At 34.5% G+C, this 20327-nt stretch overlaps 1 protein-coding gene across 1 annotated transcript in view; it reads right to left on the bottom strand.

Moving 5' to 3' along the window:
* Positions 1-20327, bottom strand: part of LOC149792142 (uncharacterized) — an 89073-nt gene that overhangs the window by 27307 nt on the left and 41439 nt on the right. Inside the window, exons 5-8 of the mRNA XM_089970662.1 lie at positions 15231-15320; positions 14549-14647; positions 8209-8400; positions 6511-6618 (exon numbers count right to left, since the gene is read on the bottom strand). Coding sequence (XP_089826788.1) covers positions 6511-6618; positions 8209-8400; positions 14549-14647; positions 15231-15320 — 489 coding nt within the window. The remainder of the gene's footprint in view (positions 1-6510; positions 6619-8208; positions 8401-14548; positions 14648-15230; positions 15321-20327) is intronic.

The following is a 20327-nucleotide window of genomic DNA, read 5'->3' as shown; positions in this document are numbered from 1 at the left end:
ATGTTAACCGTTTGTTTCCAGTTGGTCCTGTACCACTACATTTTATGATTGCCAGTTGATTTCGTATCACTGGCATGTGTATGCACCAGATGATTTCGTACCACTGGATTTTATTATAACCAGTTGATTCACTTCCAGTGGCCTTTGTGTTGGCTCCAGTTGATTCCATACGTTTTATGTTTACTACGAGTTTCATGCTTAGCGTAGATGGGTTCAGCACCTAACTACCGGTCGCTTGAATAGTCATTTATGCTTTCTTCCACACCGTCGCAACATGTCAATAGACTATATGTCGCCCGGCTTGTTTAGGCCCACTGATCTGTGTTTGTTATGTTGTTACTGGTTTTATAATGCATTCCGCACCTCAAAACAATGACCCATAGTTTCCAAAATGATCCAATTGTATTGCTTTGTTTATTTTCCTTCTTACTAATACCGATTTTATGCTTCATCTGAATACAGTGAACAGTGATGTTCATAATATTACAATAAGAGTTATGCATTTGCAACAATTGCTAAGCCGTAAAATACTTAAATTTATGTAATTATTAAATCTTTTGGCATCCGTTACATAATGACGTCTACAAAGAAAGCTGCGGCATCGTCGCAAATGGCAGTGAAAAGAGCCAGACCATCAAGGTTCAAAATCCAAGGGCGGTGAAGAGGCTCAGAAATAAGGCACCATTGTCAGCACCAACGGTGCCAAACCTCAACCTAAAACATCCAGCGAAAGGGCATGGATGGACCTCCAACTTGTTAATGTTGTAACCCATGAGGTCTCCGACAGGCTCACCAACCAATTGACACATGAGATCCATAACCAATTTGATCAGCTGGTAGCAATGTTCGTAACAAGAGACAACACACCAGCAGCATCCATTGTTTCCCGCGCCACTGTGAAAAAACGGCTTTATTTACAAGTACAGCTGTGGATACAGGTAACGTTGTCTCAATCGTTTCTTCCTCCTGTGGGCTTTCGCAATCAAACTTTGTAAGATCCTCGGTCACACCATTCACTCTAAACCCTGATAAAGTTAAGGCAAACATATGGGCTGGCTCATGCATTTATTTGTCTTCCTTCCCAAATAACTATCATGATGCGGATTTCAAATTGCAGTTAGATACGCACAGTGCCGGTGCTGAACATAGCATTGTCCCAAAATAAAGGAATGCCCAGCTCACAATTGGACAGTGGATTCTCACTTGGAGTAGGTACACTAGGGTCTTATTTGAAAACCATACCCTGGTTAGTGCCTTTCTTCCCCACCACATGGAAACTGCCCTTAAATTTGAGGAGAGACGCGTTGATTGGAGGTGCTATGATGAAAACTTTAGACAATTTGTTGCAAAGGATGAAGCTAAATGGGGTACTACATATCTGGAAATCTACATGAAGGCTGTAATATTGTCGGGTCATAACAACTACACACAAAACAATCCCTCATAAATTACAAACATAAAGTATCTGAAGAGAGCTTGTTTTAGTTACCACAAAAGCGGGCGTTGTTCATCGGGATTTTCATGCAATTTTCAGCACAAGCGCTTGGTTTGTTTAGGGGGACACTCATTTATTTTCTGTCCCAAAACAATTTCTCATCCCTTTAAGGTACTTACACAATACAGCCCGAAACCGCAGCGACTTTAGTCTAGTCGAATAAAACTTCCTGGGTATTTCAGACTAATTCAGCAATCAGAAGTACATTACAAAGACATTGATAATGCCATCACACCGATCGAAGGAGTTTGCTTTTTGTTTAACTTTAGCACACAAGAGGAGTGTATATTATAAAACGGTTGAGTAGTCAAAATATATTTGACCAGAATGAATATGTCCGTGCACTGTTTCATAGCTAGAAAATGTGTTGATTTAACAAAATCGAACATTGTCATATTTAGATCTTTCGTATCTTTATTATGGATGTTTCTCTAAAGTCACACACACACACACATATATATATATATATATATATATATATATATATATATATATATATATATATATATATATATATATATATATATATATATATAAATTAACATCGGATATATTCCACGCATTTCCCTTAAAATCGTTATAATTACCCTGAAATTTTCCACGGAATAGAGAAAATGTATTGTAAACACAGGACAACATTACAATCAATATATATCCGTCAATAAACGTTAGGGAGCCATTTTGGAATTTGACGTTTATATTGACATATTACCTTGGAAGCTATTCTAACCTTTAATTCTAACCTTTAATCGTATACATTTGCTTGCCCAAAAGTAATTGTTTTAAACTCTGTCCAAGATTTTACATTCCATTTGTATTGACCATAAAGTGTCAGGATTGTACATGATCCTGTAAATCACCACCTGATCGTGTGGATGGAGCATTTCCTGGACAGGATTTTCTATCCTTATCTTTACATAATTATGTTCCTTACTTAGTACTTAGACACAACAACACAAACGCACATAAAATCACTTTCACTTACAGTATTGTTCACATCCTCAAAATGTGTTTCAATGCCTGGTTGCAAGCAAGAAAAACTATCAAATAACTTAAACTGACTGACAAAAGGGTCCACGTTTTTAAAATGTATCACTTTTATTATTCAAATTGGATACAGAATTTTTACAGTATTTTGTATAGTAAAACAATTATTATAATACTTGAGATCTGGAATGTTTGATGCACAAAGTGTCTTTATAAAACATCATAGATGTTTGTGACATTTTTTCACCAAACATAACGTTTATAAATATATAAATTGTATTTTCATTTTTATTAATTTCTCCATTAAACTAGATTCATTTTATAATAATCTATATATTCTACTAAATTGTATGAAAATTTAAATCTAATAAGGTTAAGTTAGACATATTTTAAAAATATCCCTATCGTATTCCTTGTAATAGATGTAAATCAATTCATGCCGCCCTATCTCTAGTTAACCGGTACATACGGTATATATCAAATATACACATCAGTTCATATTACATGTAAATATAACGTTTTTAACTGTTTTAATTTCTCTCAACAAGCTATTTATTCAATTAATATAATCGAACTTTCCTTCGCACTTTGTGCTGCTGCTATATATTTTTAAACAATTACCATAGAGACCTTGAGACCTTGTCAAAATTGACTTCTACAGATTATATCAAATACGTGCAACTTGAATTACTTCATACACAGATGGTTAGAGAAAGTGTATCATAACAGGTAGATTGAATCAAATGTCTAAGATTATCATACGAAATTAGGTACTTCAAGTGCATTTCATATAGTAGAGGACTTGTTTGTGTATAAAATAATGTTATTCTTCATACCCAACTACTCTTCCCCAAAACACCATCATAGGTGTGCTACGTTATATATGCTTGAGAGGAGAAGATATATTATCGAACAAACGCAGTGCTCTTAGCTTATGTCTATTTTTACCTGCAGGGTTGTATAATATATTGTAAGTTATAACAAATCATGAAAAACGAAATTTAGTATTAATGTTTTGTAGGTAGAATTAAATTTAATAACATGAATACTCGAGTTTCCTTTGAATAAAGGAAGTATAAATTGTTATGTCTATTTAATTTATATTGTGTAGTTAATAGTTTATATGTTTGTACACTGCATATATTATTTGTATGTGCTAACTTGTGTTCGTGATTGTACGCTATAAACAAAATATTTACGATGAATTTGAGTTCAAGGTTAGTTTTCTTTACAAGCGAATGGGATTTCTGTTGATGTAATTCAAATCTAGGACAAGTACAATTAATTATAAATATGGATTTTATAAACTAATGTAATCCTGTTCTGCATGAGTTTGTGGGAATTAATGATCAGAAATTAGTATTGCATACTGACATCAGACACAATATGAGAGGAGGTATTTGTTTAACACATAGTTACCTAAATTTGACTTAATTTGTGTTTGATTTAGTATGTGTTTTATTTGATTTTTCAGATATAGCTAATGATATAAACACATAATTATATTTTCTTTACTTAGTTTCTGGCCTTGTTGAGGGTCCAATAAACAGCTTTTTCTTGGAGTAAAATGATTGCCTCTTATCAAGGACATACAAAGGCAACCATCATCATGTGATCCTCTATTTGGCAATTAGGCGTTTCCAACATTGAAACATGCTAAGTATTAATAATGTTGTTTAGAGAGATAGAGAGAGAGAATGAGAGAGATATCGATAGATTGTTGGGCTTCTAGATACATGTTGTCAAGTTGTTGTTTTTCTGTTGTGACTAGATCTGAGTAGATTACTTAATTTCTCTAAACATATTTTGAGCTCGTACAGAATTCTTGAACAGAGACATTTCTTGAAACGTTTATTTAGATTTATTTTATTTGGATTGTCAAGACCGGAGGTTTAATTATTGTGTTTCCACAAGTAACTGTTGGCTTCAACACAGTACAAGTTATAGAATACGTAATCGCCTTCCATATTGGATTCTTCGTCGGGACTCGAACTAGAAATCATTAAAACATTTCATAATTAGGACTACTAAAATTATATTCATCGAATATTCTTGGATTGGTTTTGGACCTGATCCTGGAAACCGTAAGTCTTTTTTTAATTTTGACAGTATTTTTCCAGGGAAATAAATTATTTGTTATATTTTTCAAAGCTTGTTGTTTTCACTCCTTCTTGTGTTACTGTTTATTCGAAACTAAACACGTAACATAAGAATATTCATAGCAATCACTAAGGTGAGCCTTGACGTTTACATTAATACATTAATTTGGATTCCGTGAAATCCTTGGCAGACATTCTGAACCGCATTATTGTTTAATATCAGGACATTAAAGACTATTACAACTCATTGGAATTAATCTATAAGGTAGGACATTTAGAATGATTTGTGATTTAATTCACAATGCTGACATTATCTCTATAATTCTCGCTTTGTATTTGTGAGAAACAAAACAGTTGATGAGTTTACTTAAATTGTTGCATGTTTTAATATGTAGACGTGCATTGTTTGAGTCAGATGTAAGCTTACTTGTACAGCTGAACAACAGGTAACCACAAAATTACACTTACCCGAGCACATAGGGGAAAATGATCGAGGTAACATGAACCATTAGATTGTGTCCAAAGTGTTTGGATGCAGTCCAAACACTCGTTGACTTTCGTTAGGAGAGACTAAAATACGCAATATTTAGTCATTTGTTAAAATATTATGACCAGTTTGGTTTTATTGCAGTTGTCTGTGTGTGTGTGCAGGTGTATAAGGCTGTAGGTAACTGGCCGTATGTACATCTGGGTATGGTCGCAGGTGCGACAATCAAGGCCATACAAGGATGGAAGTGCCGATTTGTAAACGTGTGTGCATGGTGGATCCATGAAGGGGAGGTGTGGCCCATAGAATGGGGAATCAGTATAAGTGGGAGTCAACCCAATAATTCTGGACAACTGTGTGGTTTGACAATGGACTTATGAACATTGTCAAAACGTTTCTTTTGCAAGTTTATACAAGTATTTATATGAGTCATAAGTGGTTATCATTCGTATGGACCGTACAAATATCACGAGTCATATGTTTGGTGCAATTATGTTGATTACGATTGATCATGTTTATTATCTTTAAATGAATGGACAGCATTTATATTAACTCAACCGTACATTAGTTGGGCAACCCACAAAAAATATTGTATGTAGCATATGCATGGATTCGATATAGGGCAATTGGCGTGGATACGTTTGAGAACTTTTTGGACACCTTTAATTTTCACTGACAATTCCTAACCTGTAAAATGTCAATGCGACTCCATCCCAATGTTAAAACACAAAAGCAAGTTTTAAAGGCCTGCAGTAAGTCAATATTGCGTAAGGTTGTAACTAATTATAGGTTTGGATTAAGCACACGTGCATGCTTGTAACACGAGTAATGGCAGTTACAGTTATAATAATAACAGCAAGTGCTTTATTAGTATGTCTGCATCATTTTAACAATATTTGGTATAACTGTTCCACATATACTTCTTCTCAGGAGGCATCAGACACCTAATTTACCACGTTTTCTTAGTCATGTCTCTGTTATGATTAATCTTACCGATTTTGAAAACTAGGGAGCAAACGGACGCTTTAAAAATATACATATTTACATTTTAGTAACTGCTTCTAGAATAATGGTTATAGCTTTTTATTTCTGGTTTGTATGAAATTTAAAAATGTAACACTGTCTCGTAATTTTTCAATTAAAACACTTTCATTGTTTTCTGGTCAGATAAGGTTTTATATCGATATTTATATATCCGTGTTCCTTTTTTGCATTAATACCCAAGCAGATATCATTTTCAAACTGGTGTCAACACTATTCCACCACCGTGAGCAAACTGTACTGACTGACACCAAATTACTGAACACTACATATGAATTAAAGCATAAAGCATAAAGATTATGAACGGGTTTACGTAATGATTAGAAATAATCATTTTAACATAGTTTAAAAAATTAGACTTTAAAAGTAAATAATGTGTATAGTTTAACTATATGTCTTACCTGATTCGCAAATAAACTGTTCACTTTTGTCGCAGTTCTCACAATCACGAATAAAATTGTTGTTTCTCTTTGTTATTGTTCCACAGCAAAGAGTTGGGAATGTGTCGTCTGAAAACAGGAAGAAATACGTGTATTTCTTTAGATATAAAAAACACTTTTGGACCACTTTCACCACTTTCATCAAGTAATAGCATTATAATCCAAATATTTCGCAAACTCGTTTTCAGATTGGACATATTTTACTTTTACTCAGAAAATACAATATCAGTTATTTGTACAATACTTCGGTGCCTGCTGAAAGGCCGTGAAATTGCAACACAAACGATATGGGCAGATGGACAGTTTAGTTTTAATCAACGAGTGCAATGCGAAATAACAATAACCTGTGTAGTTAATACAAGTTAGTACCAACATTACTATTGATAGCAATCTGAATATATGTGTTTGCATAAGGGTAACTGAAAGGTCAAAACCATTACAGCTACATGACCAAAGCAGACAACAGGATGTAAAATTCAGGAATTATGTGAGACTTTAGCAAGACAATACAGATGTGTGGTTTGGTCAATACAGGCTCCAAGTCTTTAAGACAATTTTACTAATGTATTTGAAAATAAAGTTTACTTATCTAGGTAACTGAAATATAAAAATGACTACCATCCAAAGTCGGAGATGAACATAATATATTATTATTAACAGTTATATTTTCGGACATGCTGATGTTTATTTGACAGCCGAATCATATTATCATAATAATAAAGTCGGAAGGATTAAATATTTTACTCTAACGCCACACCGGAATCTCATCTCACAATCGTAATTGTAAAAGATTGAATCAACTAACTATTAAACACTGAAACAAATAGGAATCTCTAAAACGAGTTTTGGTAATTATGAACCAGGATAAAAATGACAGTTTTATATCTGATATAATGAGTTATTGACAGTATATATATATATAAATGCCACATTAGCTGTAAATTATATTTTGACATATTCGACAGGTATACAGCCTAGTACATCCCAAGAAGTCTTATCAACCATTTCCAACTTATAAATAACTGAATGTAAACAGTGTATTAGGAAGTTATCAACTCTTGGCACCCCCACATTGACACGACCTGTGAGTTCTTAAAAATATTTTAAAGGGATCTTATGAATTTCAACTTAGAGATCTGAAGACCTGGTTTTAAACAGTGCATGAGGAGGTGACAAACTCCTACCACTCATACACTGACACGATCTGTTATTTCTTATATTCTATGAGTCTACTGAGAAAAACAACGAATGATATTTTAAGGTTCTAAAATATCTAACTGAGCTTCTAGACCACTAATACGTATGTAACATATAGAAACTGAAGGAATCTACAAATGTGTGCCATTTTTCATCATATTTTATATGTTTGCGATACTCATTTTGAAGTGTGGTGAATGACACAAAGGAATAACACAAGTGTTATACGATATTAGCATTTTAACAATGTAACATTAAAGTCTCCCATTGTCATTGTATTGTGCATATGTTGTTTACTTCTTTCTTCTCAATATTCAATAGCAGTGAAACGTATTGCCCTACAATAAATAAATACAATTCCTGCTGTAAAGGAAAACTTTATGAATTTAATTGTCATCATAAATGACTCTTAAATTTCAATGTTTGTGTCGGTTAACATGGGGTGATAAGAAAAGTAATTACAAGAATAATTCGTGATAAGCTCATACGTTGCTCCAATCCAGAAGCATTCGTTAGGATTCCAATGAATCATATCTTCCAGCTGAAGGCCCGATTGAGACATTTTCACATTTGGTAATCTTGTTTGACTATCTTGACATGTTTTTCTAGATAAATTCCAAACCGTTATGTCACCGAATAAAAATTTACCCGGACCTGAAAAGAAAATATACCGAATATTATTGTATAAATAATAACATCATGATATGAATGATGTATTTAATACAAAGGTTACAATGTCCTCTTCTAATGCCACCAAGGAATCAAACATTGGTGTAGACCGCTACGTTGACATTTTAACTTTACGAACGTTGGTACGGATAGAAAGGATAGAATGTTCCGACTTTATTAAAATTGGTATTTAGTCTATGAATTAAATGAGAAAGAAAACGAACTGTTCATCATAGATTCGCTATGAATCTTATAGTGATATTCAAAAGACTAATAAATATTAATATATTTGGTATATAATATATATTCACAAGGATTCACTGAAGAATATTGTGATAATTAATTACGAGAGTTGTATCTAACTAAAGATATATTTCACCTTCATAATTCAATTCTTTTCAATCAGAACATAAATAACAATAAAATTAACTTTAAGGATACCAATTTATAATTATAAAATTCTTTCTACATTTCACCTGTTAAATTGCATCTTTACAACCAGTTGTCGCATATTACCTTTATTTAGTGTGTGTCTGGATGTATGTGTGTGTGTGTGCCTGTGTGGGTGTGGTTGTTAAAGTACATCAGTCCACGCACGTTAAACTTTTAATGAATAATGTTTCAACTGAATAAATTACAAACTTAACATTATGACACCGTCACCGAAGCTGGAAAGAAATCTTAGTAGTGTTACGAGTCTATGAATCTTAAAATAAGTAAAAGAAAAGAGTGAAGACACAAGCTTTTTATAAGTTCACAAATAATGTATTTTTCTCGAATACAAAGTGATAAAAGAGAAGATAAAAAACGTACGATATTGCGAATGAGATCAATACATAATCAAACAACTAAAGACACAAGTTTTCATAATAAAATGTCCTGAATATAACTCAATTCAAATCTCAAAGAGATCCAAACTTGAAGTCGATGGTGGGTCTGTTATGGTTTGCAAAGTGGTCATGTGTTAACAGTCTGTGGTTGAGTCATATAAATATTATTCCTGGTTTGAATTCAGTATAAATTCCAATGAATATATTTATAAAAGAATTTCGGCACAGCACTTTTGTATTTCCAGAGAAAATAATAAACAATTTCATCAACAATAAAATATTCAGCCCACATTGGTCACAAAATATAAAATTTAAATTGCGCTGAGTTAAATCATGACTGGTAAAATATTCACAGTCACAATATAATATAGTTCTCTGCTTGTCCTCAGGTCACATTTAGCATTTTCTAAAACCAACTATTATCTAATGGAAAATAACCTTCTAGATTAGTCAAATGAGCCTTGATTATTTACAACACAATAACAATTGTAATGAGGAAAATGTAAATAAATACTGTTTCTCCTTTTTTACAAAGAGATGAAACTGGCCAAGACATCACTGGACCTTGTAATTACTGACTGTACTTAATGGCAAAAGCTCAACTGTTGATACTTCACTGTCAGTAGAAACAAGTGCTGATTAGGATTTGGTCATGGAAAACAATCTTCAAGGTTTGTAGTTTTACCAGAGGCATTTCGACAGAGGGTTAGGAATTGCAACATGAAATGCAAATAATCAATCCTGCGTCGAATCTGCAGCGAACATGCACGACAATGTGCTAAGTGGTGTGCATCTAAAACATTGATAAATAGTATGGCAAACATTAATAACATATATTAATCGAAATCTGTACATAGTAACGTCAATATTTGCATTGATGAACACTATATAGAACCTTTGGTATACGGTGGTCGTGCGGTTTACGGTTCTTTCGTTGCTCACAAAGTTTCATTTGTCAGTTAGTTTTTATCTCAGTAGACTTTTTTGACCAGTGAGGATTTCGTTCATCGCAATGCAATGACGTTGGTGTAGATAAGGTTTTTATTAATCCGCTTGTAACTGAATGGCTTCATTTAGAATTTCCGTCCATGACATAGCGTGGGCTGTTGAAAAACGCCATTATACCATTGTTGCCAAATCCGATTTAATTGTTGGCATCGTATACGGTATCGTTGTTGGACTTCAAAGAATGATTCACACGTAAGAAACAACCTGCATGTGGCATGAATATGCAATTACATTGGCCCTTCCATGTTTGGATCTTTGTACAATATATGAATAATATTGATAAGTTTGATTGATACAGCCTCACAGGACAATAGCGTTGATAACACGAAAACAAGATGACCGCTATCGCTAAACCGGCTTGAAGCAGCTGTTCCATTTTTTAGTGCCGTTTTCATGATATTTGTGCTTGTTGCCTGTTTTCATCCTCGTTATTTTGTTCATTATGTATTGGCTGTTAAATGCGTATGTGTTTCTTCATCTCCTTGTTTTGGAAACGAGAATAATTAGACTTTTTCTCAGCTGTCTTGCTCCACTGTTTTTGAACAAACCGCCATCACATGATGCTCGCCAGTCAACCCGTTTATGCTACGATGGACCCTCATGAATTGCTTTAAATGTTCACTCCTTGGCTCTCCACACTACATTGTGCTCTAGACTAAACGAACTGTGACTACATTCATCATCATCTAAATGTAAACAGAAGAGAAAAAAGAAACGTTCTTTCAAAGCTGGCCGGAGTAGAACAGGAACAAGAATTCCAGTTATCTCCCTTATTTCGGCATAACCATTTAAAAACATTTAAACCGTTACTTAAGATGACGTAATTCAAATCCCAATTAATTCGTCAACCTTTGTGTCAACTATCCAAGAAATACATCTGCGCATTCAATTATTCAGTGCCCAGTCAGTAGGACCACCGGAAAAGCGCACAAAAATAGTTAATTTTATCAACGAACAAAATGTTGACATATTTTTCGTGACAAAATCATGGCTAAAAACATCAGGCGATGAGCCCAAGTTTGCGGATCTAACACCCACAGGTTACTCCATCAAGTCGTTTCCCCGTAAGTCTCGTGGATGTGAAATTACTGTCAACACAGAGAACTCCATGACAAAACATATTAACTATACCACAACATTCAACTTCGACCACACATCGTTTGAACTAGTCCAAACAACACTCACACTGGAGCAAAGGTCAGTCCATTTTTCTGCCTATACCGCCCTCCTCCTAGTAGAAAAAAATAAGCTGGCTGAATCTCTCTTTTTGGAGCAGTTTCCGAATCTCCTGGACTATCGAAATTCGATAGTTGGCAACCTGAAAATTCTTGGAGATTTCAAATTTCACTTTGACTGTCCAGGAAACTCAAATACATCAAAACGCATAGATTCCATTAATATTTTCAACCTCAAACGTCAGTTAACCAGCCCAGTCACAAACATGGTCACATTTTAGATTGGATTCTTCATAGACCTGATGATAACATTCTACGGTCCTCCCTGGCATCCCATGACCTTGCATCAGATCATCTCTGCATTATATGCCATCTTGACGTATCAGTCCCTAACCTTCCACCTTTATATGCTACTAAGAGAAACCTCCGTATGATAAATATAACTAAAATATTGCACGATATCCAAGCTAACCTAACAACTTGCTTTCCTCCTACCACAGAAGAACTCGATAACTGTCTGCGTTCATTACTTGACAAACATGCCTGAGCTACCAAGTGCAGAGTATCAATTAAAAAGTATTCTCCATGGTGTAGCAGTGTTAGGGACCAGCTTCGCACTGCTAAAAGAGACCGCCGTAAAGCTGAAAGGCTTTGGCTTTCCACCATACTCACTACTGATGAAGTAGCTAAGAAGAATGTCACAAATATAGTCCATGCAGAGAAATTAGCCCACTACACTACTAAGATCATGGAAAGTTCCAGCTGCAAAGAGCTTCTCGAGATTACTAACAAGCTAATGTCAAGGAATAAATCAACACCACTTCCAACTACCTTCTCTCCAGTCGAACTTCCGGACATGTTCGCAAATTTGAATTATTGACTCGTCGTAACCATACATTTGGGATACATAATTTGAGCGGCAACCATTAGCAGAATTCGACACTGAAATTCGTACGTACAATCATGATGAAGAGTGCACCAAAGTCATGTAAACTTGATCCCATTCCAACATCACTGCTCATTGAGTGCTTAAACCCAGCATTGCCTTCATTAACTGATGTTATTAATACCTCTCTCTCATATGGGGAATCCCCATCATTTTCCAAACTGCCATTGTAAAGCCTCTGCTGAATAAACCAACACTAGACCATAACGATTTAAAGAACTACCGTCCAGTTTATAATCTCCCGTTCATTTCAAACATATTAGGAAAGGTTGTTCTATCCCAGCTTGTATCTCATCTATATTCAAATAGTCTTTTTAGCAATGTACAAAATGCATATCGCCCTTGCCACAGTACAAATCTAATCACCCAACTGAAGTTGATGCTACCGTCTAAGGTGTAGAGAGGTGCATTTCTAATGTGAAATCATGGATGACTTCTCACAAGCTGCAGATGCGTGATGATAAAACTGAGGCCATTCTGAACACAACACAAAGACTTTCTCATTCACATCCTTTACCTCAAACAATAAATATTAGCAACGCCAACATTAAATTCACACAATCAGTACCAAACCTAAGTGTTACTCTGGACTGTACTCTCACATTGCACCATCATGTCATGAACATATGCAATTATTCCCATTATGAAAACAAAGTCATATGGACAGCTTTCTTTTGCATTCCACGGCTCAGCAACGTGGAATGAATTGCCCACTGAACTTAAAGCGCTTAGAGAGTCTAAAGATTAGGCACTATACAAAGTCATCATCATCATTATTAATACTATTATTATTATTATTATTATTATTATTATTATTATTATTGCTATATATAACTCATAATCTAATATATTTATAACTGAGTAATTGTTTATGCAAAATACATTTTATGGCCGCATTGAACTACAAGTTATGAAATCAATGAATCAGACAGATGTTATCGAGTGATAGTACGAATGATTTTACCAACCGATTCTGAAATTATGTATGTCGATTCACTAATCGTCGTAGTCGATATTGAACCGCTTTGTCTGCCTGCAATTCCAGATATTTAAGAAATTGGTGCATATTGATACTACAACTACTTTGCGCCTGTATACAATTAAAGAACGACGTCACCAAGATCACTTCCATCCTACGCGAGTGGGATTTATCTATATCATATAACCTGAGGTCTCCATATGGAAACATCCAAACAATTTATTACTGTTCTATGTTTGCTTTGTTAGGGCAAATGCTTAATAAATGCCACTGATATCGTCACAAGTTTAATTAATCTGATTCGTCGTGGTGATCATGAATCAAGCGGATTTGCAAGGACGTGAGGACCAAAGCAGTCAGCGAAGACTATCATTTATTTATTTTCCTATTTTGTTGCCGGGACACATTCTTTGAATTCATTCGTCAATTTGGATTGGTTTAAATAAGTGCGTTTTGCCGTTCTATGTATATTTGACACTTTGACTGGTAGTGCACGTACGTTTATTTTGTGGGGGGTGTTTGCTTTTTTGTGCGAGTGCATGATGGTTGGAGAAAAGTTATATACCTGCAGATTGGTAGGATAGAAGAGGTTAACACAATGCCATATACTCTTTCCATAATATGTATTCCCTTCATCAAGTTTTGCTCCCTAATATTCACAAAGTCGTTATACAAAATTAATTCAACAATCACCGCGTGCATTTGTCTTGTCTCTAAACACCAGTTAAGGTCATTCGGTCTTCATGTGATATCATGTTCCTTTATATTTAATTAAACTAATTGATCTTTTCAGTTGCCAAGTCTGTATAGAGCAAGTAAACACGTGACTTGTAAGGATGGTATGGCGAAATAACCAGGTGATATATCTTGATATTAAAGGTTAAACAGAAAATTAGTTTTAAAAATGGTTTTAACATTCGCAATAAGTTTCGATGGTGTAACTGAAACAATATTGCTCATCGTCACGTCCGTTTTGAATAACACAAACCTTTCTTGGTTTAATAATACAACGATATTTGTAGCTCATCAGGCTATAGAAATGTGAATTTAGTGTCCGAACCGTACACATTTTTCCAACACGAAATATACATACTTTCATATAAATAAATCCTGGTTATAATTAAATTAGAATTATAATTATCACGAGAATGCCTTGGTGGTACAATACATATTTAATATTATTTCTTACACTTACCCATTGCTACTACATTGGCTGTCGGTTTTGTGGAAAAGGTGACAGTAGATGGCGTGCCTTGTTGAAGAATCCCGGTTGTTATGTTGTTCGTTCTTGTGTCTAGAAACATATGAACAACGAAATCAACAAACCTGTGTTACATCATCTGCACATCACCTAAATCATATTTAATATTAGCTACTTCTGTTTCAAGCCTGATTAATAATTTGATATTTTTATATTTATCATGTTGTTGTTTTTGTTAGCTATTATGTTTTGTTTGTTTCTTTATTTGGGATTACGTGATTGCAGTCATCTGCAATTATTCTGCAATAAGGAACTATTTAAATAAGCTCTATCATTTTGGTTTTTTATAGTTACCAAGCCTATAAAACAATGGTTTTTGCGTAAACGTTTAAAGTGCCCCAAAATAAGTTAAATTTGACAGTGAATCTACATTTTGAAAAGTCATAGGAACATCCACAATGCAACAGTCCTTGCTTTTCTAATTTCCCCAAAGTCTACGTTATAAAGATATAAATTGTGGTCTTGTCACTACTGAGATTGAAAATAAATTCAATCAAATGTTTCAATATTTTCAATATTATTGAATTATTCGAAACAATCAAATTAAATGTTTTTTTACAAATAAAGCGCCAACAGTTTACTTTACTAAAGTCATATTTCTTCAACACACACTTACGTGGCATACAGTAGGTCTTCACATTAGTGGAACACTGAAAATTTAGGCTAGTTGCATCACAAAAGCAAAGAGGAATATCACCATCCTTTGCTGAAACAAACGAAAATACATGTTGAAAGTACATGCATAAAAATATTTATTTAAATATATCATTTTAGGAATCTGAATTATCACGTTTATTTTAGATTAATACATTTGTCTGATAATAACTCTAACTTCGACTTACAAATATCATATTTGTTTAACCAGATTGTAAAATGATAACACTATAACTACAATAACTTGATCACTACATACGCAGTCTGTTAGCACTAAAATATATTACTACATACTATGTCGGCTTTGGAAACAATGCAATGAATAGCAAACATCCAAAATTAATACAATTACAGCACGTATAAACACAACAAGTACAATAACAATACTATGTAAAGAAGAACGTCTGTCTGCCAAACATTTGCTATTTCTAAATTAAACTTCTGAATAACCTCGTTTTCTCGATATTGCTAAACGTTAATTATATAACGTGGTCTGTTTGTTAGTGAATATTCAATATATTGGAGCATTTTTTATATTTCCATGCCACATTTCTATTGTCTAGTATTATTAATATTATGATGATTATAGTATCAGTAACAGTAGCAGCAGTGGCATTGATGCTAGTTGCAGTGGTAGTTATAGTAGCAGTAACATGATTCTCGAAGTCTAAGTACTATTATTCCATTATTTGCACGATAAGCACCACTGTGTTGTAAAATTATATTATAGTTGTAAGTAGTTCAAAGTCCTTGAAAAATCATATGTAGTTGTTCTAGATCTACATTTAAATAAATTAACACAATCATGACAGGAAGGAACAGTTTTAGCTATGTAATTATTCTCTGAACTGTATTTTGGTATAACAATTGATCTTTATTTGATGAAAATGTATTTCAGCTACGAGTAGATTCCTACATATTGTGTCATTTGTGATTATTACGAACTTGTGCAGAACAACATTGTGATAGATGCACAAGAACAACCGATACAATCCTTAAGTTTTTAAATGCCACAATCTTGTTTAGCAGTACGAAAACGCTTTGGGACCCTTAAAATGCATAGAGTAATTTGCAGAAATGATAAATTGCCTCATTGTTACTTCATAAGTGCATCTAATGTTACTGACAGCTCATACCAGAACACTCGTTTACCCAAACCATATAAAAATTGAGTAATTACTCATTCGGTGCCAAGCAACAATAAATAAAGAAAATTTCAATAACATGACTAATAGCATATAAATGGTCAAAACAAAATGTTCCCCGCCATTTATAATGAATACATTCACAGATTCTGCATAATATGATTCAGTTCAAGTTACAGCAACCAAATTAAAAGAATTGCAGAATCAAGTCTCCTTTGGAAATATTAAGTGCATCAGTTGGAAGCCCTCGGTCTTCGTGCTCATCATAAATAACAACTGATGATGCTGGCTTTCACCCAATGATATAAAGTGTATAATGCAATATTATAATTTAATCAGTGGGGGTTTTTTGCGACAGTGTCATCTTGTGACACATTCGTAATTTCGCAAGTACTTAGCGGAGTAGGGCTGGGCCATCCGTGCATTGCAGATGTAGATTTGATGTCCGGAAGCCAATATTGAGTATTAAACAAAGCAAAAAGTCTGGCTAAACGAAAAAAAGGGACCAGGGATGCTCGATTATTGACATGTTACTGACAAGAGCTAACACACCAACTGACGAACAACTTAGAGGGCTTTGATTATACGTGAATGGAGTATGAAAGAATTTCTTTTTAACGCGACTATGAGATGAGTGCTTGGTTGGGTCAGACAGAATTATGTTGGTGAAACTTTTATTGGAATTACATTTGTATATTGTATGCGGGATTGATATGACTAAGGCCTAATGTGTGATATTGGCCACAAGACCAAGACAAATATTGCAAAATCATAAATATACTTGTTAATAACATAAAACTTGTCAGCAGTGCCTTTAACAAACACACGATCGACTTCGCGTTTGCTCTTGTTATGCGCCAACTCATTGCTAATCAGATGCGACATTTTATACCGGTTTTGTGTCAGCAAGCATCTACCCTTTTCTAAACTGTCAGCTGGCATCATGATGCTGATTACAGAGCAGCAACGGGGTCAAAGATGATGTCGTTATTGTTTTAGTGTTTAGCGCCATTTCCAGCACACGTTAGGTTATACATTGAGGCTAGTATTAATGGCGGAGTAATAACCCGGGAAAACCTCCGGTAAGAACCACCGACCCACGATAAACTACTGGCAAGCTTTCTCACATACCAAGTCAAAGATGCAAACCCATACGTGAACATGTCCATCTATTTCATATGACTCGGCCGGGAATCCAAATAGCCACTTAGCATATTGACATAAAATTTGCAGCAAAACTACAGCGATTTTCCATAAAGGACAGCCTCCATAAAATGTCAAAAATGTTGATATCTGTCCCATAGCACCAGTTCATGAATTTAAAATGTCTTCTCAGGCTATGTCCAAGAAATACTATTGTTTCTACTTCTACATGTGCAGCATGTGCAAAGAACATGTACTATTCGCTCTTAGTTTGACTTGTCCGTGCCCCACGATATGTCTACACAAGAACGGCAGAACTCACTTCTGGATCAATTAATTGTCAAACTTGCATGAGATAGTTTGACAAAGAATTTCCGAATTGCTGCTAAATGTTCTTTTCATGTGTCGTTGTAGTTGATATTATCTATGTAAGCATCACAATTATATAGGCCATAGTTAATCATATCCATAAACTATTCGCTCTTGGAATGTTTTCAATACCATGCAGCAATGCAGTACGAAATGATGAAAAGACCGTGTTCGTAATTAGTGTGACAGAACATTTAGAGGTCTACATGATTGTTTTCGACGAGAAAATTTCAATAGCATGACTAATAGCTTATAAATAGTCTAAACAAAATGTTTCCCGCCATTTATAATGAGAAAGAATTAAAGATCTAATAAAAGTTATTTAATTTAAACCATCATTGGCTCTGAATCAAGGTCAGGAGCTAAGTCAGCATTAGATGCAAATGATATAGTGTTAGCTGTTTGACATCTTCCTTTGCCCGTTTGGTACCAACTTTCAAAGTTGCAGTAACAGTCAAAGTCACATACAACGGGTATTCCTCTTTGATGGGCATGGTTGAGAGCCGTATTTCCGTATTTTGATAGACGCACGTATCACGTTGACTATGAAAACCAGTAAAGAGGCAAAGTGTAATGTAATGAATGGCAACACATTTGCATCCGTAGGGTTTTACACGCGCTGCATCACTTTCTATGATGGATGTAGAGCTAGTAGTAACGTTCTAATGTCGTGCTAAATCGATGGTGTCACGTTACGGCATCGTTACTATCGCAAGGCACATCATCTCACTAGAGTTTATCACGGAACATGAACCGTTCGTTTGCTTTTGTCTGTATGAAATGATGGATCTCTTTCTAATTCTACGTGTCTCTTCGTAAATGAGGTCATGGAATTCTTCTCATTCATGTACCGTCAAATGTCAGCATGTACGTGCGGTGAAGTGTTGTGGTTGAGAAGTCGCAGTCACTTCTGGTACACGATTTGATACATTTTATAAAAGGGCTACTGATGATTTTGTGAGTTGGTAACCGTACAAGATATGTTATTATGCAGTCGTTGTTAGATTCTTGCTATTTATAGCAATAGCTTTTGGGAGCGTCGGTAGCAAATCTCAGAATCGTGCTTTCAGGTTGCCTCTTCGCCCATGCTCCAAAACGGTCTCAATCGATCTCAGGATGTAGATGCAATTATCCGTTTAACGTATATGACAAAATCTCCTAACTTGTGTAAGGCATTCGCACATTTTTAAGCGAGCTTTGGTTGTCACGTAGGCAGCAATGATGACATTTCCAAATTCGTCGGCCTGCATAAACTCTGATTTTTCTATGTAATTGACCAGGGATAGACACTGAAGAGCGACGTCAAGGTGTTTCATTTATTTTCTTTAGAAGGAGAACAGTAGTAGCTTAAAGGCTCAGAGATAAACACAGTCGTTGTGCCATTACCCCCACCCACAAGCAACTTAGCGTGACATCGGCAAATCTTCCATTTTCTCGATATGGTCTAAAGTGATGACTTCATGTACTCTTCATTGAATTTTACTTGGTGTTCGAGAGGGTAGCCGCTGAATTGTTGTATGAGTTTCAAACAAACATCAATGTAGCCCGAGAAAATTCCTTTCTGAGTGTCAACGTCCGTTTGGCACTTTTTGCCAGTTTCTAATGGAGTCAACTTTTTAATGTTTGCATTTGCTTTGATAAATTCTATCCAAACTTATCATGCATGTAATATAATTGAGACGTTTTGTAAACAAGCATGTAATGAATGAATATTGACTTTCAGTCTTAAATAATGAAATATGGGACTAAATTATCCATTTTTAGATATTCGTTATTCAATATCAAATATCGCTTAGAATTGGAAATAATTGCAAAGGTATTTCATGTTATTTTATCACCTTTTTACAGAACCATTCTGTTTTTTCATTATTTGTTTGTACCTAACACATTTTTGCTACCTCTAGGCATTATCGTGAACTAAGGGTTTCCTGTTTTATTTTACGTGATTCACATATGTGAGTATGGTGGTAAAATGATCATCCATTTTTATTTGGACACATAGAAGAAAAGATATTTGAATAATACTTATGCTTGTACTTATTTCTGTTTCCTAATATTGACTTGCAAAAAAAAATCATTTTTTAAACATATAACTAAAACTAAAACACTTCCCTCGACAAGTGAGGTATTTATACAACTTTAATAAGAGTACATAAGCTTCTATTTAATTATTACAATACGTATTAAAGTAAATCATATTTGGGAAGGAAGCATTTTATTTGCATGAAATGATGCCGTAAATAAATAAATTAACATAAATTATGTATCATAACGGTGCGAGGCAATACGGACCCATTTGCCAAAAACATATTTGGGGCTTGTCACGATATTAAAATCGTTTCTGATAAGACATTTATGTAAGTTATGGCAAATAAAAATAATCTCCCAGGAAGAAAGATAAC

Source organism: Sinohyriopsis cumingii, chromosome 9 (assembly GCF_028554795.1).
Source record: "Sinohyriopsis cumingii isolate HCF-2022 chromosome 9, ASM2855479v2, whole genome shotgun sequence".
NCBI lineage: Eukaryota > Metazoa > Mollusca > Bivalvia > Unionida > Unionidae > Sinohyriopsis > Sinohyriopsis cumingii.
This window is presented reverse-complemented; position numbering and strand designations above follow the sequence as displayed.